General features: G+C 47.2%; 1 protein-coding gene across 1 annotated transcript in view; it reads right to left on the bottom strand.

Annotated features, from left to right (window-relative positions):
• UIMC1 (ubiquitin interaction motif containing 1) overlaps nucleotides 1-20638 on the bottom strand; it is a 34528-nt gene that overhangs the window by 10200 nt on the left and 3690 nt on the right. Inside the window, exons 2-7 of the mRNA XM_009578911.1 lie at nucleotides 17138-17228; nucleotides 11805-11929; nucleotides 10325-11482; nucleotides 6701-6765; nucleotides 4068-4156; nucleotides 3058-3137 (exon numbers count right to left, since the gene is read on the bottom strand). Coding sequence (XP_009577206.1) covers nucleotides 3058-3137; nucleotides 4068-4156; nucleotides 6701-6765; nucleotides 10325-11482; nucleotides 11805-11929; nucleotides 17138-17228 — 1608 coding nt within the window. The remainder of the gene's footprint in view (nucleotides 1-3057; nucleotides 3138-4067; nucleotides 4157-6700; nucleotides 6766-10324; nucleotides 11483-11804; nucleotides 11930-17137; nucleotides 17229-20638) is intronic.

Genomic DNA, 20638 nt, shown 5'->3' on the forward strand with positions numbered 1-20638 from the left:
GAAACCTCCCTGCACAGCCGTGCACACCATTTAAGGCAAACATCACCTGCACTACCGCAGAAAAATGGCAAAGCTTCCATTAATCAGGAAGGCTGAGAAGCGAAACTGATGGAAAATTCATGGGGCAAAGCAAGAGTTCAACACCTGACTTGTGCTCATCAGTTTCTGGACATGATCCATGCTACACAGGTGGCACTGTCTGGGAACACAGCTTCCCCCAGGATGAAAGGAGGCTGCTGTGCTCTTATGGAGTCTGGAGAGATCACTGGGAAGCTCCTCCTCTCTAGAGGAGGTGGCTGGAACAATCATCAGAGGGGACACAGATCAAGGAGAGAGGCAATACTGTTAAAAATCCATGTCACACAAAATTACCAGCAGTGGCTTTTCACCAGGGCAAAATGTCACAGCCTGTGTTTGTTCTCCAGGTGCCATTACCAGTTAGATACTCCCTTTTTGCATGGGTTACACAGCTGCAAAGGTGCTCCACTACCCACCCGTGGAGATACAGCCTTCTCCCTATGCTACTGATGTTTCCAAGATGCAGCAGACTGCTGCCATCTCACTCATAACCAGATCTCTGCCTAGTCAGGCTTGCTACAAGATTTCTGCATGATTAAGACAGAACCTCCCCCCTTCAAAATGATTTTTAAAAGTTATTTAAATATTAACCATGTAGAAGAAACCTATAGGAAAATAATATAGGAAACTTTTCTGTTCTTAGGACTAAGCAGTGACATGTAGACAGTATGCAAAACTGCTGTCTTCTTCCCTCCAAAGGTATAATTTCAGGGAAGCAGTAATTGGGGTCAGCCAAGATGCTCAGTGCCACTGGAGCGCTTTGTCGCATTACTTGGTTTATTACTTGCTTTTCCAAATGAGGGTCTGATCCTGATTTTTATGTCCTAAAGGGAAGGAGGATGCTTTGTTGACTCAGAGGAGCTATGCAAAAAACTGCAGGACTGGGCCTTACACTGAGAATCTGACTTACAAAATGCATTTCTCCCAGACACCGGCTGAAAGGCTACGGCACCAAGCCCCAGGAACACCTCTCTCATTTCCAGGGAGACTCTGCCCTGGATTTCTGTGGAGGAGTTGCCACAAGAGTTCCTCTAGCCAAACACAGGCTGTTGAAGTACATCACTTACAGCATTAGCACTCATACCCTACTCTCACATCTCAGTGTCACTACATTTTGTGAAGCCCTCACCGTGGGGCGTCACACAGAAGAGTCGTAAAAACCAAGATGTGTCAAATATGAATGATCAGATCAAACCTGCATTATCCTAGTCAGACAACACACGTAAAAAATATGATGGGAAAAGCAGCAGGCACTGCTCTTTCTAGCTGCCATTTTTAAAGCAATCTTAGATATCACCAGTTCTGCACACCTTGCTTGCCTACATTCAGTGGTAAATTACTAATTTTAGGTGGAAATGCAACATTCTGTAACAAAAGACACCATGGTCCCAAAACTGTTTGTACAAAACCTTGCTGTAACAGTCTGGAAAACCTCAGCTGCAGAACCAACCACCCCTGTCAGAGGCAGAGACTGTTGCCTCTCCTCTGTAGCAGAGAAAATTGCCTACAAGACATAGTACTTGCAGCCAACAGCCAGCCAAGAGCAATGCTAGAGGCTGAGCTCAACAAGACTCCTGTGTCCTGGCTCAGCATCTGCTAGGAAGAAGTCAGTCCCAGCGGTCTATGCTCGCTTCATGCTAACCGCTGATGCACATGGTAGCTGTTTCTGCTCTCTTCCTGGAGGGCTGCAGGCTCCGGACCGGTACCTGCTGCCAGAGATAATGTTGTCGAGCAATCCCTAGGAAGCCCCACCACACCGCTCCTGAACAGTGCGCTGATCACCTTGTGCCGTCTAGGCGGAGGTGTGAGAGCTGGGGAACCCTCTGCAAAGCACGAGGGACAGGGCAGCGTCCTGGCCACAGCCAAATGGGTCATGAACGTGCTTCAGTGGCTGCAGCTACCCGGCTCAGCACAGGACTGCCGCCTCTCCCTGCTGCAGTCTCTAATTGACTGAGCAGTGCTTTGAGATACCTGCAGAATGAAAGGTACACGAGAGCAGAAGCTGCTTTATTAAGAGACCTGTGACAATGAGACATCGGAGCTGCAGATGCACTGTACAAGCTGCAGACTCCCAGAATGAGCTTTCCACAAATGAAACCTCTTGTCAAGAGCTGTACGACTCTGTATTCATGTACCCTGCCAGAGGAGTACTTGGCAACCCCTTTGATATCGCTCTCTAAATTAATAGACAAAGGGAGTTTTATCAGAAGCAGGAACTGAAGTCAGATGTCGGTACAGCGACAGCTGCAAAGCAATTGCTGTGCAGGTGTGACTACACAGGGAAAGGAGCCGCACAACAGCGCACATCTGCATCAGGAGGTAAGAGGATGGCCCTGCCACTGACTTACTATTGCTATTAACTATCACTGCACAGAAATCAAGATTCCTGGGCTCAGGTCACTCTCCTTGGACTGCAACCCACCACCAGCCCTCAACACTTCAATGTCATCTTTATCCCCGCCCAGTCTCTGGGTGAACTTCTCCTCTTAGCCTCTTGGAGATGGTCTGTGGAGAATAAACACTGAAGTTCAGAGGACTGTAACAGGGAAAAACATGTCAGAACATGAGTGACTGAGGTTTGCTAGGACTCTCCTCACAGCTCCTGGGGTCCCTCTGCATCGCTGACCATCACAGCACTATACCTCTGAGCATGGGCGAGCAACAGCACTGCCATCCACACTGATGGCATCCTCCAGCACGGCAGTGCACGTGGTATAAAAGAACGAGCTGGAATTGATAACAACTCTCCAGCTACAGGACTGAAAGGCTCCAGAAGCAGCTGCACGCAAGTGCCATCCAAAAGGGACTGGAATTATGAAGCAATGGAGAAAAGTGAAGACAGAACTGATTGTGAGGATCCCAACAGAAGAAGCCCAAGCTCCCAGCTACCCAAGGGGAAATGCTAGCACAGCCCAGCTGAACCAAGGTCTAGAAGGCAGGACTGGAAACAGGACCCTTCACAACTTAAGGCTCTTTTACCTGCATAGCTGCATCTCTGCTGCCCAAGCAGAGCTCTTCTCTCTCCGCCTCAATAGCTTCCAGTGGACTCGGCTGGGTCTCTGCAGAAAAACACCTCTATGTCAGCACAGGTTTGCAGCCCCCAAACTATCTCCTCACTTGCTGATGTAACTTAGCCCATTTCTTAACAGCGTTTTCACAGTTTCAAAACATTTTTTAGACTTGCCACAAATGTTATCAGACAATGTGCAACAACACAGCCGGATGAGGGGTTAAAAGTCACAGCACAGTGGTGTGAGGACAAAGCCACCGCAGCTTTGCAGCTTCATGGGGAGTGAGACTAGACACAGGGAAAGTGCGTGGGACACTTGCTGGGATAGAGACAAAGCAAGAATAGAGCTCTCCCTCGCATCAAGACAAACAGAGCTCCCGTTCTGTGGTCTGCCTCACAGTTGCACCTTCTTTAGACCTCCACATTTTCCTTCGCAACAAAATATGCCTCCAAGCACCACCATGACCTCTCTCTCTACAGCTGCTCGTGAACAGGAGTGGTCTCTTCACTAATTTTCTCACTTAAAACCCTGGACTGGAAAATCTCAAGCATGGTAGGAAAGACCAAGGAAGAAAAACTCATTGGTCCCAAATATACTTAATTAATGTAAGACAAAAATTATTTCAGCTCTCATGCTTTACACATATCTTGACACAAAAAATCTGAACACTTCGTGATTGCATTGAAGAGACCACTCCTGACACCTTGTTTTGAGTGACCCCTCCGTACCGACGTACATCCTGGTGTCTCTTCAGCAGCAAGTCCCCAGCAACCTCTGGTCACAGAACTGTCTTAGAGGAAATGGGTCCAAAACCAGGGAATCAAGCTAAATTACCTGGACAATTTCAGCCCTGACAAACAGAGCTGGGAAAGAAATCTCATTTTGTTCAAATAACTTGAAAATTCTCTTCTCTTCTCTGAATTTTATAAGTGTGTGACTTTCAGTGCAAAATTCAGAACATTCTCAAGTGCCTCTTACCTGGGCAAACAGAGATCTCTTCTTCAGCAGATTTTTCTGTGGCAATATCTGGGCTCCTTTTACTGCCAAGTGGGGTCAACACGGAGATGCTGTTCAAGATATAAATATAACATAAATCTCCAATCCAGTAGGTGTGACAGCACACACACGCCTGTCTCACAGAGCTTAGAACAGCAGACAATGCCATAATTTCCAAGTGGTCAATATCTGATAGCCAGAAATGACCAGGATAACAGCGAAATACGGCTATAAAATGCTGTCCTTAGCAAAAACCCCAAAGGGAATATTTTTTCTTCTAGAAGCCCTTGATAAAAAGGCACGAAGGGTCACTATCTCATGTCAGGGGAGCAAAAATACCTGCTCACAACTGCAGGATTCTCTTGATTCTTTCTACTCTTAGAAGATTTAGGAGTTGTGCAGGTACCAACACTGTGCTTCTTTCTCCCTAGGGAAGGAAATCCTCAGAGAGGAAAGATACAGACTTGCTTTATCCCGCATTACCCTCTCCCTCCTCACATTGCTAATTTTCTTCCTTATCGCTGTGCATGGCAGCCAGAAGCAGCATGGATGCAACACCAGGCAAGGCTTCCCTGCAGCAAAGTCCTAACAACATTAGCGCGGCGGTTCCTCCAAGCAGCACCGGGTACCACTCCTCTTGTTTTGACCTTCAGATTCCTCCTTTTTTTTCCTCCCCCCACACCGCACAGTGTCTTTCTGAAACAGGCAGGCATTGCTGAGTAAGTCTGGCACCCATGCTGACACGCTCCGCGCTTTGCGTGGCTTTCCGATTACTCTGATCAAGTATGCAAGAACACACTTTAAAAACATGAATCCCCATACTGACAGATAGAAGATTTATTAAGCTCAACCACAGGCCTTAGAGAGGAGAGAACAGCCACTGCTGATTTATGATAAATAACAAAATTCTGATAGGAAATCACAAGTGGCTTTTCTCTCTAAATAAAGCATCTCAAAGCATTTGTTATGAATCCAGGCTGAGCATGTTTTACTCTGTGTCTAACATCAGGGCTCACTTCAAAAGAACTCACACAAAACAACTTGCTATGACATTTATAAAATGGGCTAATCAATTTCAAGTCAAACCACATTTCTTGCTACACCAACTATCTCCTGGTAACACAGCCTATAATCATTTATTAAAACCCCAATCTACCGTGCTCCACACAAAGCATAAAACTATCAAGCAGAGCGGCCCGCAGAAAGCAAAGCAGCCTCACCTCACTGCTGCCGCTTCCAAAACTGCTTCACTACCTCCAGACAGCTCAAAGCCGTGTTTTCCTATTAAGTGCTGCTAAGGCCAGCCAGCCGGGGTGCCTGAGCCTTACCCGAGAGAGGACTGCGCTTGGCAAATTACCAGGAGCCAGATGGCAACACTTAATGTGCACAAAACTGTGAAGACCGCAGCCATTTCTTGCCTTGCTGCAGATGCGCCAGCTGCTCAAGGAGGGGCTGCAGCACCCAGGTGCTTCCTGGCCCCAAGGGGGACAGCCAGGAGCTCCTGGGCGGCCTGGGGAATGTCCCAAACTAACCCCGTCAGCTACGCCGAAGGAAAGAGGTCCTGCTCTTTTCATACGCAGCCCTGGCCTCTTCTGCCTTAAGCAGGCGGGAGGCCAGCGCTGCAGAGCACACACCTCGGTGCCTTCTATGGAAGCACACAAGCTCAGACCTCAGCTGTCACAGACTCATCAGCGTCAGCAGCAACAGCAGCCGCAGGTTCCTCTTGCTCCCCAAGGCGAGCTTTAAGCTTTTTAGAAAGGTGCAAGCAAAAGGGATTTTCATACTCTGCATATTGATATTAACTGCTCAGGCCAAATGCTGTTAGATCAGAGGAAAGTTGGCAGTTTGGTTCCAAAGCAGGTTTAAATTATAAAACCCAGCAAATTAAAAACATTACATTATCTTCCCTCTCTTGTAACTTGCTCCTTGAATCCTCTCCCATTTGCCCTTCTTCTCCCAGAGCCTTTGCTGCAGAACTGCATCCCACAGGAAGGAGAAGAAAAAAAAGGAAGAGAGGAGTAGGCTTAAATCTGAAGAAAATCATGTTGACTTGTGCCACACCTGTCATCTGCTGAAGTGGCTTTTCTGGAGCACTGCACTCTATCTTTGGCTGATAGGCAGTGCCGTCTGGCTTCCTCCTCCCTCTTTCCTCTTCAGCAGTAAGGCAAGAACATAAAAATACACACAGAAATCCAGTAAACCCTCCACCATGCTGCCTATGCGCCTTCCCAGACAGACCACATGATGACATTGCTATAACTCACCTTCAGCTCACCTACCCATCTCCACAGCTTAACTGCACCATGTCACATTAGCTTCAGAGGGCAAAGATCAAGACCTTTTGCTTGTACTAGGATGCACCTTGCACGTTTTATAAAGTAACAAGATCTCTTCTCCCCAGTTGTGTCCCACCTTTCTCCCACGCTGCTCCAAAGCCATGTATTTCCAGGGATACCTAACAGCAGTGACTGCAGACAGCTTTCCAGCAAGCCCTGCTGCCAGGCCCTGCAGCGAGCCCTGATGAGACTGCACCCCAAAATGCTCTGGGGAGAGTGGAAGAGCTCAGGTCACCAGAGCGAGCCTGTGGGCCCACGCTCTGGTATCACCCTCCTCACCTCTCTGCAATTTGCATGGGTTCCCCATCTTCATGCACATCCTCTGCAGGCAGCACCTGGGAGGCCTGGAAAGGAAAATTCTGGTATTATATAAAACAACGTACACAGCTAACCAGGATCTGCTGGGTCACCAGATTCTGTCCATGGCATTCCACCCAATCTGTTATGTACTTTTTTCTGGAAATGGCTAAGTATCCATCCTGAACTAGTTAGCTTTTTGCCTCCATCACTCCTTCTGGTAAAGTGTTTCAGCAGCTCCCTGCAATAATGCCTGGCAGTACTTTTTGCTACCTTGCTGCCTAGACATGTTCCTGGACAGTTCTCACCCATCTATTCATGCCAACCTTGTCCATCACCTTCCACACCCTCTGCCTGTTCCTAGCATCTACTCTGATATACTTCCAGATAGCAACCATAGCTCTTCTCCATCTCCATTTGCACTGAGCTAAACAATCCAAGGTTTTTAGTGTTCCCTTGCACTCCCTCAAGCATCCCAGCAGCCCTCACCTACTCCAGTTTAAAATCTATTTGCCTGAGCCAGGATGACCTGATCAACTGGTACAGCTGACGTTTGACCATGAGAAGTACTTTTCTGAAATTTTGTATAGATAAGATCTGTTCCATTTTTCTTGACTGGGAAATCAGCTGTCCCATCAAAGAGAGGGAACAGGTTAACCTGCACAATCTACAGCTGGTAAATCCATGTGCATTTTATCCCATTTTTCATTTAGCTCTACGACTCCACTTACTCTTTCCTTTAAAATTTGTTCAAAAGCCTTATGCACTGCCGAGGTCAGGCTAACATGCCAGTCATTACCCAGATCCTTTCTTCTCCTTCAGTGTACACGTTACACTTGCCATTCTCTAATCAGGTGGAATTACAACGGTTTATTAGCAGTCCTTGCTGTCAGGCCCGCGATTTCTCATGCTAGTTCTCAAAGAAATCCAAGGGGTTTTCCTCCCCCTTTCTTGAGTCTATTAAACTCTCCGAGTTTGATTTCCACCATAGGTTTCAACTTCGATCAGCTCCACTCCTAATGTACTGATGTACTTCCCCAGCAAGTCCCAAAACAAGCCTCCTGCCAGATTTCCCTAAAGTGACTCCAACCCCCAAATATTCTGTTTTATCTATGCTGTTCTTTATTTCTTCACAGCCTAACTCATCATTAACATAAAACACCACATCTCCTCCTTTATTTTTTTTTTTTTTTCCTGAACTGCGCCTATCTTAACAATGCCTCTGCCCTGGTCACAAACACTGGGCCATGTTTCTGTTTTTCCTAGTACATATGTTATAAGGTATGGCATTAATTCAGCCACCAGACTCTTAACTCTCCGGAATTGGGTCTTTTCCCTCTGAATCTTTTAAAGACCAAGAGTCCCCTAACCTTATTTGAAAGGCTATGAAGGAATTGATTCTATTAGCACTGAAGTTCGTTAGTGCAGGTTCACAGGCTATGAGATCTCCTGACAACCAGGATTTGCTCTGTGCAAACATCTCTTGGCTGCGGGTGGCAGTCGCAGCAGTTGGCCACTGCCAGGGTGGAAGGTCTCTGTCCGCTCCAGGTGGGGGTTTCAAAGCAGGGTACAGGCAGGCTCCCTCGAGCACAGCCTTTGTACCTTCATTTCACTCATGGTACAACACATGGCACGAGGCTTTTTCAAGGACGGCTTTGAGTCTCCATGGATGGTTTCTAGCCTAAAATCTCCCACTGTCCCCACCAGTAAAGCAGCCCTGGCGGCACCGGGGGAGCCCCAGGACAGCACAGGCAGCAGGGGTCTCGAAGCGATGCAGCACACTGGGGACACGACTGCTCTGGGCCTCTCCTTTGTCACTGCGAGTGGAATTGTATTTGATAGAGGAAAAAAAATGGAGACAAGGCACAAGCAAACATCAAACATATCGATCTTGCAAGTAAATCACCTGCGCTGGCCTCAGTGCGCGACTGCACAGAGGCAAGAGAAGGGAGCAACCTCTCAAGCTGGGAGTGATAAAGCAGATGAAAGGGCATTTAGAAATTATTTTCTCTCAAGTAAATAAAAGATTGGCAAATTTTGGGCTAGGGTTGAAATTTTAAAGTCTGGTCCCCCTCCCCCTTCCTTATTTTTTTCACCTTAAAAATATCAGAAAGACTACATCTACATACACGTTATGGCTCTTTGAGAGCTCTTGTGGTCAGGATGAGTACATTACAAGTTCCCACTTAGCACCACTAAAACCTCTTTTCTCCCCAAGAATTAATTAGGTATCAGCATTAAACGGATAATATAAAAAAAATAGCCCACAATTTTCAATACTGATTAAAAGTTCACGCCCTTCCCAGCTGCTGTAGCTTTCCAAGGGCTTTAGTGTACACCTCCATAGACCTGCAGTCACCCCAATCTTCCAGATTAATGACACCTCCATTTCCAAAGGAAAACACACAGAGGAAAAAAAGGAGTTTGCCTTAAGAACCTTTCAGGTCTTTTGTATCTATCCTAAATAAATGAAAAGGGCACAAGTCGGCTTCTTTCCGCTGCAGGTCACCTCTAAGGCTTGTTTAAATCTTTATCTGCTAAACCCAAGCCAAAGCACTGCCATGAAAAGTCACATTTCAGCATAGGCTGCGCTGCACTTTTTCTGCAACCAGAAAATGCAGACATGACGTTTTTCCTAAGTGTTCAATATTACAAGACAGAATATAAATATCACAAAACAAGTTAAGTATCTTTCTAACACCAGGGTAAATGATCAAATACACTTGAAAACAGGAACAACAGAGCCAAGGCTTCAGTCATAGAGAAGATAAAGTTATACAATGATCCGGGAGTGAAGTCATTATGAAAAATGAGGGTTGGAAAAGGCTGACACAAACCTAAAATACAGCAGTAATAAATACTTCATCTGACTAGCAATCTGTTTAAACTTAGCAGTGACAGAAAGCTGCCTTCCGCTTCAACAAGAGAGCCCTGACGGAGACAGAGGCTGACACCTAGCGTCTAGCAGACCCAACAAGCAAGCTGAAGAGAAGGTGCCCAACCACCAGAACAAGGACAATGAGCACTGCCGTGATGACAGATCACCCCGGGCAGGCAGAAGATGCCTGTGGGCACGCAGAGCCTCTCCCGGCCACAACTGCAGGACCACGAGGGAAAAGAGCACTTGCAAGGGTGAAGCACGTACGGACGCAGATGAGCATATAGGTGCAAAAAGGAAAGGCTGTGCTGCAAGGACACAAGCCACATTTCTGTCTGCGAAGGAAAACGCAGAGCACCCGACACAGCCTCGGGTTTATAAGCTGGTTTGCCAGAGCTGGTGGTGGTCGGCATCATCTCTGTGCTCGCTACCCTGACACACTGCCAGGCTACACTCTTTTGAGAAGGGCAAGTCAGCTGGAAGTCTTTATCTCAGTGGTGCATTAATGGACGACTGCCAGGCTGCATGATGGCCCTACCATTTGTGAGCTGGGTATCAGCATGCATGCTTTCCCTCTCCCTTTTACAGTAAGCCGAGTGGCTAGGGGAGGAAGTCCCTAAATTTAACAGGAGCATTAAACAGCAGTGCCCTTTGCAGAAGGGACTGAATCCTAAAATGGGACAGAAGAGCAGGACTGTTCAACCTCTGCTCAGTGGCAACGCTCCTACCTGGCAGTAGCTGGTGGTCGGTTCATCATCGGAAGTGGAGTTCTTCTCTTCTTCCATGCTGTGCCCTGGACTCTCTGCCTCCCTCCTCTTTGAAGGAAGGAGCCAAGTGATACTTTCAGACTCCTTCTGCCCATCTGGGTCTCCATCTTCTGTATCATCAGCAACCCCGTTCTCCCTGCTTATCTGCTCTCCTTTCCCAAGCTCATTTTGGCTCAAGGAAGAACCGGGCACAACTGGGTTACCAAACTCCTTCTTATGCAATAGCTGCCTCTGAGCCTGCTTCAGGCTCTTCTGGTAAACCTCCAGCTGACACAAGATGACTTTGGTGTACTGGTTGGGGTCCACCCCTTTGGGGCAGAAGGGGATGCCCCAGTAATAGTGCACTGTGTCTCTCGCCTCCTCCTGCTTGTGCTTCTCGTCCGCCACACTCAGCACGCAAAGCTCAGGGGTACTATCAGGCACCTCGTTCTGCTCTGCTTGCTCTGTGGAAACACAGACTTTGGCAGCATGCCCAGGCTGCGAGGTGTGTGTGGTACCTTCTCCTCCACCACTCCTCCTAGGGCTGCTACACTGCTCTGCGGTCCAGCTCTTCCAGAGCGTGGCTGAGGTCCCGGCACCAGCTTCTCCTGCAGAATGGCCAGTGCAGGGCAGGGGCTGCTCTTTTGGTTCATGGCCTGTTGCTTCGGAAGACCTGGAGGGGCTTGTGAACAGTCTCCGAGGTGTCAGTCGTGAGGAGCCTGAAGTCACCCTGCCAAAGGTGGGACTCAAAGAGATGAGGTCGTCTCCGAGAGTGTTGGGTAACATGTTACTAGAATCACTTTTTTCTTGTGAGGAAGGCTTTTCACTTGACCTTGTCACAGGCTGGCCCTTCCCCGGAGACACAATTATGCTGGATACTAGTGAGCTTTCAACGATTTCCTGGCTTAACCTCCTCAACACTACCAGGGGGCTCCAGGCGACATCCATCTGTCCATTCCCATCAGCTCTGGCGCTCTGTGAGTGGGAGCTGCACTCGGAGCGAGGGGTGTCAGGGCAAAGCGCCAGACCTCCCAGGATCTCAGCGCCTTCTTTCTCGGCGGGCTGGCTTTGGCCTCGCGTGCCCAGCGCTTCTGCAGACAACTGAGGGGTTGCATCAGAGGAGTCTGAGGGCTGACAGCTCTGGAAAACAAAAGGTTGATTCTCTGAGAGGCACGTTCTCTATCAGCAGAGCAAGGGCTCCCCAAGCAAACAGGCAGCCGTCACCCGGACTGCAGAACACCCCCCCTCCCAATCAGATCTGTGTACCCCAAAACAGGGGATAGCTGAGGCTAGAATTCCTACGCCTCTCACTAGGAATGGTACAAAACAACTACTCTGCGACTGCTGTAGTTCCAGCTTGCGCTGGAAATAACTAGCCCGCCTTGTGCGGTGTGGCAAAGTAAGCACAGAAAGCAATGTGGCTGAAGAACCCTAGTAAGCCTCTTCACAGAAGCGCACTTACATTAAGGCTCTCAGCAATGGCCTTCCTCAAGAGCTCCTCCTCTTCCTCTTCCTGACAGTTCACTTGTCTGGCTTCTTGCTCACTCATTTTCAGGGCCAGTGCAAACTGTTCCTCTTCAGTCATCTCTACAGCAGAAGAAAAAGGATAATGTCAAGTCACAGCTGCAGGTACATGTAAACACCCAACATATATCCAACATGTTGGGAGAGATGTCCAAGGGTCCCACCTCCCCAGGAGGAATGCAGAGCAAAACATCTAAACCTCTGCTTTCCTGAAAAGGTGTCACCAAAACCAGAGCAGGCAACACTAAATGGAAGAAGTGACCCAAGTCAGGAACTTCAGTTAGGGTTTCTACAGCAACCTAAACGCCGACTCCCTGGGTATATTAACTGCAACAGGACATTTTATTTGCCCTCATCAAACACACTCTACAGCTGCAGAACGCATGTTCAAGGACAGAGGAAAAGGGCAGATTTCTAAAGCGTGCTCATTTTTATATTGGATAGGCTCAGCAGCAAGGCAGGATAAAGAACACATCTATAATACACTTTACTAGCCAAATAGCACGTCTCACTGCCTTCTGACATGCAGATACCTGCAATACCACAGGAGACCTACCCAAGAGCAAAAGAGCTACATGTTGTTCACCCCGAGCTGCAGGTGGAAAGCTCTGTGGAGGATAATGTTACTTGCTCGGTGGTATTATGGAGGATCTTTCACATGCATACAACCCCCTTCTGCTCACATCACCACTCCACTGCATCACTAAGTCAGTCATGCATAGGAAACAGGTTTCCTACAGTTGTAACTGCTATTTCAGCAGAAAATTTCTTCCTGAAATGTTCCTCACTCAGAGCGAACCAGAAGTCGAAACTGGCTAGTTAGAAACAAAGCAGTTAGTTACTTTGGAAAATACTTATTTACTTAGACTCAATCCAACGCTTTCACTATGCTTAAAATATACAATGCCTGCAGAATGGAGTGCAGCTTGGAAAACAACTCAACAGCACTCTCAGGAGCTGAAAAATACATCTTCTCACTCAAAACAAATTGACAGATTTCCTTCAAAACCCGCTCCCTCCTTCAGGCAGAATCCTGCACGCGCCATCTCATGCATGAACCAAAAGGCTTGCTCTCTGATGGGCTAGAAGAGCTTTAAGAGCCGCAATTTGAACAGGAAGGCCGCCCAAGCACAAAACATGCCTTCACTGCAGCCAGTTTCAGAGACAGACGTCTCCCTAGATAAAGATGCATTCAGAAGTTGCAGGCTCCCATTTTCTAACCCATCCTCTTCCTACAGCTGCCACCAAAATACAGCAGCACAGCCTCCCTTGAAGCAGCCTGGGATTGCACTGGTCTTAGCACAGCCTGTGCATCACAGCACGACTGCATCGAGGTGCATCCACACAGCAGCAGGCTTTGCTTTGCTTTGCCCTTCCCCCAGCTCGCTGCTAATGGCAGGCTGGTTCTTCCCCACCCAAGCAGGATTTGAAGCATTTTTGGACTGTTCTGATTACCAGCTGTAGATTCCTTTACATGTCCTACTAAATCAGCACTTAGCTCTAGGTTGGTTTTTTTGTTTTTTGTTTTTTTTTTTTAACTTCTTTAAAAATGAAGAAAGAGGTTGAAGCGAAGGCAGACTGCAATGCACTCAGGGCTCGTGGGGATCTTTTGTCCTTGGACAAAGTCACGCTATGATGTTACAGCCAGGAGGGACCAGGGGAAAAAAAAAAAAAGCGTCCTTTAATGGAAAGCACACGACAGCCCAGTGTATGAAGGCGGCTCCTGTCCCAAAGAACAGCAGTAATACGCAGCGTTTCCACAACACAACACCTCCCAAGCATTCAGTAAATGCGTGCTGATTTGTTTCCCTGCCCAAACCATCACAGCAATCAGGCAAGATCCTGCAAACTCTGACACGTGCAAGACAACCAGCACACATGATCAGTGCCCCACAACAGATACAAGACTTTCCATGTGCTTAAATTAAAACGGAGGCCTGAGTGTTCACCAGTTCAGGCTATCAACATCCATGAAGCTTAATAAAAAGAAACATTTTTTGGCGAGTTACTACTGTACATTTTGTTTTCTTCTCCCTTCCTGGCACAGCAATTTCCCCTCTGGGGACAGGGAATGTGCCAGACAAATGCTGCCTCTGGCAAAGAAACCAGCGACAAACAAAATGCACTTAGTGCACGTTCCAGTTGAGTAGGTGCTCCAGAGATGAGGAAATCTCGAGTTTAAATCCACCTGCCATTACCGTGGGGAGAGCAAAGAGCAGCTCTGCTCATGCCTTCCAGGAGACCTGACCTGCTTTAAGCTGAGCGGTCCGGAGCTGACGGTATTTTGTGCTCCACGTCTGATCATTTCTCAGCACCATGCATTTTACTAAACTTGATGTTGATTGCACCAGTCATAATTTACGATGATTAGAAATCCAGAGTGTTGTGTTAGCCCCTGACCAGTGTGTGCAAACAGACCTCTGGAGCGCTTCGGGAGCGAGCACTGGGCGTGCAGCGGAGGCGAGCCATGCTCTCGGAGCATGCCGGCGGAGCAGGGGCTCCCACAGCCCTTGGAAGAACAACCCCGCTCCGTCTGGACAGACACACTCTGTTATGCTCAGCTCACACACATCGCACGCCCCACAGAGGCCCGTCCCCACTGCTGGGTGGGGAAGTGCCGGCACCTCCGGCTGGGAATTCTGCATCTCACACTCCAATATCCACTCACCACACGTCCATCCCAACGCAGCATGAAATCCCAGCACCTCCCCAGGGACCAGGGCATCCAAGAAACCCACAGATGGGAAGGAGGGGTCAGAGAGAAACTGTTTTTTAAGACGGTTGCAGCCCTAAACAAATTAAACCATTTCAGAGCCTTTTTAAATGCTAATACGGCAATTTGCTAAGCGATTTATGCTCCATTTTGACATTTGCAAAGTGAATTAGATGCAAAACCCCACTAGTTGTAGTTCTAACACTTACTAATAAGAGATCTACTCAAAAATAATGGAAATGCGGGATCTCAGTATTTCTACATATCCAAAGTGCAATTACAGTAAAAACATTCAAATGTGCTTTAAAGCACTGACTTCCTCTGGAAAAAGAGAGAGAGACTTCTTTAGGTTTTGTATTTCCATTTATCCTGTCAGAATGAAACGTTACAGATATATTTTAGTTACGGCTTTAGGTTAAAATGAATAAAACCATACCAAAGCAAAAATGGGAGGATACGCTTTATAACCAGAGCCTGCAAATATCTGAAATTTTCCAGTTTTGAGGAGAAAGAACTTGCTCTACCCAGAAGCACCGAATCTTTACAAAAAACCAATTTGCCTTGCAATTCAAATAATTTATTTAAAGACGCTGAGAAAAATAATTACTACTTCAAATCTTAATTTTCCTAAAAGCAAACACCAAAAGTCTAATTATAGCTTCCCATAAATGAGAGAACAGACACACCATCACACGTGCTTAAACAAGCGACCGCTCTCTGACCGAGTGGCGCCAGGCACCCTCAACCTCCTGCGCTTCGAGGAGGCAGACATGCGCACTGAAAAAAAAAGGCAGTTTTTGCACTGGGAAGAGAAAAAATATTATCAAGCATTTAAATATCTAGAAACACAGCAAAATCCTCCATTATACAATGGCTAGAGAGCCGTCCTTGTCTCCCATGGATTTTCTGGAGCACACCGAACACCTTTCTCACAGCACCAGCTCCCGAAACACGGCGCACTCAACGATGCAATGAGGACATCCAACTTCAGCAACTCCCTGTTCTTAGCACCATATGTTTGGTCACATTTTAATGGCATCTCCAAGGGGGGTCAGCTTTTATTTTGTGTTCCATTTTTTTTGGAAGAAAAAGAAGAAAAAGAAAATAAAAAGAACTCTTTCCTCATCTCTGACTTTGCTATCTTACTTGTTTGACACAGGACATGCACAGTGGGTTTCAACTCCCACAAAGAGCCAGGCTGTTTCATGCTATGGCCTTAGGCCTCTATTAAAAACAATTTAATTCACACAAGCCCTCTGAGGACTGACAAGCCCAACTGCTGCTGCTTGCAGAGCACCGGCGTGCTCCATTTTGTTCAGTGATTGCTTTGGGTTTTGCAGGAGACAATATCTCTCGTTTTAAAACGTTATGAATTTAACATGCTAGATGGACTGCTGCCTTGCAGAGCGCAAGAACAGGAGAACGGATCCGCTGGGGCAGAGCAATGGTCCACCTGCCCGACTGCTGTAACAAGTGGTGCTGTACGGGGAGTACAGGCAAGCCTGGCCGTGCTCAGTGGTCCCTTCTGCTTGTACATCCCCAGCATTCAGAAATGGTGTTTGCAGAATATGAGCGGGGAACATCCCAGCCTGTTCCCTTTAGCATCTGTTTATAGACCTATTGTCCATGAATGCATTTAATCCTTTATTAAAGCTGCTGGTACTGACCCCTCCACAACCTCCTGTGACAAAAACTTCCAGGAGTTCACTACATGCTGTGTGAAGCATTACTTTCCTTCACCCGTTTTAAACCTATTTATCTCCTGCTATTTCCACCAACTGCACCCTGGCTGTAGTAGCTGGTAAACAACAGCTCTGCATTCAGCTGAGGCACTGCCTTCCTGATGTGAACTTTGATCCCATCTTCCACTCCTAACCGAGCAGCCCCAGGCTTTCCAGTTGCTCCTCATAAGGCTGCTGCTCCCTCCCCTCATGGCTTGGGTTGCCCTTCTCCGGACGTCCCCTAACTCCACCGTGTCCTTGAGATGCAGAGACCAGAGCTGCACACAGCACTGTTGATGTGGGTGCACCAACACTTTATATAACAGCAAAATGACGTAAAACAAATCTCTTGCTCTTAACACCGTTCCTTATGATGCCCAACATTGCTGGCTTCTCCGGCTGCCCCCGCGCTACAAGACGATGATTTCAGAGAACTGTCAGCTGCGACTCAGATCTTTCCTGAGCTGCGACTGCCAGGTCAAGAGCAGCATGACGTTTCAGGGAAAGACAGCACAGAGGGGCCTGAATAGGAAAGCAGTTTGTGACTGACACGGCTTTCAGATCGGCTTCAACCAATTTTGAAACCCGGTGAGGTACCGACACCCTCGCACACTTGTTTTGGAAGTGCACCAGTCTGCGCACACACTGCCTGGGGAGCAAACAAGTGACAGTCCACCTATTCAGAAAAGCAAATTTTACCCCTGAGAAGGGTCTTCTCTGACAGCTGTGCATCCCCAGCCACATCGCAGCCTTTCTGTCAGGGAAATAATCTCTAACACAAACAGCAGAAGCTGCTCAGCACCAGTCTACTTCCCCAGCCCCACACTCGAGACCTACGTGCAATTTTTCTTTTAGCAGCAAACTTCGTTCTATCCAGCTGCTGTTTTGTTCTCTTCTTTTGCAATCCACTCTCTTCCTTTGACTCCTGCTGTAATGGAAAAAAATATGGTGAGTGCATACAATATGTACGAAATACTACCAGCCCCTCCCCCCCATACACAAACACTGGTTCAAGAACAAGCCTCTATTTGTGTGAAATTTGAATTTCAAACATAATTCAAGCACATTCTGTAACTATTAAAAGCTGTGTGATAAGCATAACGAGCAAAAAGAGTTACAGACTGACATAAACAGAGAAGTAAGAGAGACAATAGACTTCATGCCAGTCACCACCATGCACTGCACCTGCTGCCCATGATTTTAGAGAGAATTTGTTTGGCCTTGCTAAAACATTTGTATTTGTAAGCACTCAAAACAGAAAAACAAAACCTTTTTATAACTGAACATCGCTCACCTGTAAGCCAGGACTGTTTCCTGCAACGCAGCTTCTAGTACTCTGCCCAGACGATTTTAGGTGACCAAAACTAGAATCCTAACCATTTTTGGGGACCCACACTAATGCACCTCAAGGGCAGGAGAGCCAGCTGTATTTAGTCCTAGTGCTGTTATCTCATTGTATTGCCACAAGTGTTTCATTTTTGATGCTTGAATACTTCAGAAATTTGTCGTCTCAAGGCCTCCCGGAATAACACCCACACAAACAGCCTAAGTGCTTGCTGTTTTAAGCATGCCGACTGCAACAAGAATGGTCACAGGCTTAATTGGCACACATTTATGCAAGTTGCTGTCCTAACGGCTTAAGCGAGGGCGTACAGATTACCAAAGGCTGGCACTGGACCCCTTCCAATTTGTCTCTCTAAATCAGGTAGGATTAGAATCAAACGCCATGTTTCAGGCAGAGACCCACGCCTGGCCAGGAAGGGCTCCGTCTGCAGCTGCAGTTGTTTTTGCTGTCCATGAGACTCACGGCAAACTGGCCACATGCTTGCGCCTCATACCATCTCCCATGCCAGGAGTGGGGCTTTAAGATGGGGCATATGGCTTGGGCTACTTTAATGCAAATGGATACACTGCTTATTTTCAAGTGTAATCTATTTCTGCTGTCCGTTGCCTGTGTTTCTGAACCTGTGAAGTCCTTTGGACCGCACCTCTATGCTGAGTTTTGTTCAAGACATCTCCAGCTTTATCGTTATCTGTAGATTTTGTTAATGTATATACACCACTTGCTCCCTCTTACAGATCATTAATGAGGATGTTAAAACACACACAGACCTAATATTGATCCTCTTGGCCTCAGCTTTACATCTCCCCCAAATGAGCCTCTCTTCTGTTCATCACCAGCTTTTGCTGACAGTCTGTTAGCAGGATTTCAATCCAGGAATGTTACTTTCTAGACCAAATTGAATTATTTATCCATCTAAGATTTTGCAAGACGTACTATTAAGTGGTTTCCTGAAACCCTAATACATTACAGCTTTTACATGCCCTAATACCTATACCATTCCTCACTTCCACTGATTTAAGAGTCATCTCTCAACAAGGCAGGAATCATGCTCAGCAAGTCCCCACACAAACTCATGCTCGCACCTAAGGGTTTTTTCCTTTGACTGATTCCTTCCCCACCCAGCCTGGTTTTGGTACCCCATTTCTAAGATCTGCCCCTATGTCTCCAAAAGGCTGCTTCACAGCCAGATTCTCTCTTGCTAGAAGATGGATGCTCTCTACTTCTGAGCCTGCCTAGCTCACGCTTAGCAGGTGAAATCCTCTCTCTTCCAGGGCCCTGGCACGTCACCCTCCTCCAGTTTGCCATAAGCCACAGGTTCTCCTACTCCGAATTGCCCTGACTTGGTCTGCAGCGGCAGCCCCATGCTGACCTTGCGGGCAGTTCACACCTAAGGGAGCGGGGAACGGTTTGTGGGATCGTATCGGGATCACACCAGGATTATATGCTGGATGAGGTTGAGCAACAGCTCTCCCGCTCTCCCCCAAAGCCCTGTCTAACAGTGCTAAACCTACTCCAGCTTAAGACAGGGGCAATTTAATCCTAGCAGGCTCTGTAAATCCCCAGCTCTTCTCTCTAGGCATCAATCTTCCACTCATCACTCTTGCACTTGCCGGAAGGTCAACCCTGACACTCTCATCTGCAGCTCTCTTCCAGGGCACGGATGTGATTTATGAGCACACCAAACTTTCCGCGGCTGCCAGTGTCTGCTCTGTGCACAGAGACACACATTTACAATATGCACCACAGGACAAGACAGGGCCCAAACACCTCCGGGGCTTGGAGGGGAACGGCATGCCCAGTGCCGGGCAGGCTGCCTGGTTTCACCGCGCAGCCGAGTACATGCCTCGGTTCCCCATGCTGGGTCCTGAAGAATCTCAACATTTACAACAGTGTCAGGAGCAAAATTATTGCAGGACACGTGTTGTATGAACCTCATACATTTGAGAAAGATGTTTAAATTGCTTAGCAGCGTTCTACCGAACAGCCACGGTACAGCGAACCACTGAAGCAAATCCAATTAATCCTGATGGGCCAAAATATACACACACATCTCAATTCCAAGAATTCTTAAATCTTCTTTATTTTTAAACCCAGAAAATAAAACATACCTTTTAATTAGGATTTATGGCTGTTTGTACCTCTGCTGGGAGACAGCCCCGCAGGCCCCAGAGTGCTCTGCATAAATGCAGGCATGGATGGTAGAAACAGAAGGGGCCAAGAAAATTCAGAGAAGACAACAGGGCTTGCTCTTTCTGACCCAACCTTTTAATGCTCATCTGTCTACAAGGATAATAGGAACTCAGGGGGCCACTCAACCAACTGCCTTTCTAATAAGATCACTAGTCCAAAAATAATCTTAATCAATTAAAATATTCCCAAACTGCAGCCAATACTCTTAGTTACAAGGTCATCTCCAACACACAACTTCCAGGGGAAACTAATTATTATAGCGGAGGCGAGGTGGGAACTGCGCACCTCTGCTCAGTGCCAGCCTGGATAGCGTCTCTCCTCCTTTGCCGTCAATTTAAAGCATAATGGCCAGAAGGAATCCAAATTCTCTTCCTGTGTGTCAGGCTCTGCAGTTTAATTTATGATGCTCTCTTATGAGCAATTTCACTGTCAGCATTGTACACAGATCAAGAAAAAGACAGGTTTCCAAAGTTCCCATGGTGGAAGCCAGCCACTATTCTTCCTTGGTTTTTTAACCTGCTTGGTTTCACCAGACAGCAGGAAATCAAATTCCCATTTTAAAAATGCTTTTGCACATACTTAAGAGAACCTGACTCTGCCAGCAGAAACAGATACAGCTCCACTCGCTTCTAAAAGCCCGTAAATGGAAGCCAGTAGCCAGCCTCCCACATCCTGCTCCCTCAAATCCACATCATAAACCACAGAAATCAGCTTCTACTGACTCAGGGAAGGAAAGGCTACAGAAGAATGTCTCCATAGCTAACAGTGCAGACTGCAAAGTCAAAAGGTCTGGGTAATTTTAC

Source organism: Fulmarus glacialis, unplaced genomic scaffold, assembly GCF_000690835.1.
Source record: "Fulmarus glacialis isolate BGI_N327 unplaced genomic scaffold, ASM69083v1 scaffold22495, whole genome shotgun sequence".
In the NCBI taxonomy this organism is placed as follows: domain Eukaryota; kingdom Metazoa; phylum Chordata; class Aves; order Procellariiformes; family Procellariidae; genus Fulmarus; species Fulmarus glacialis.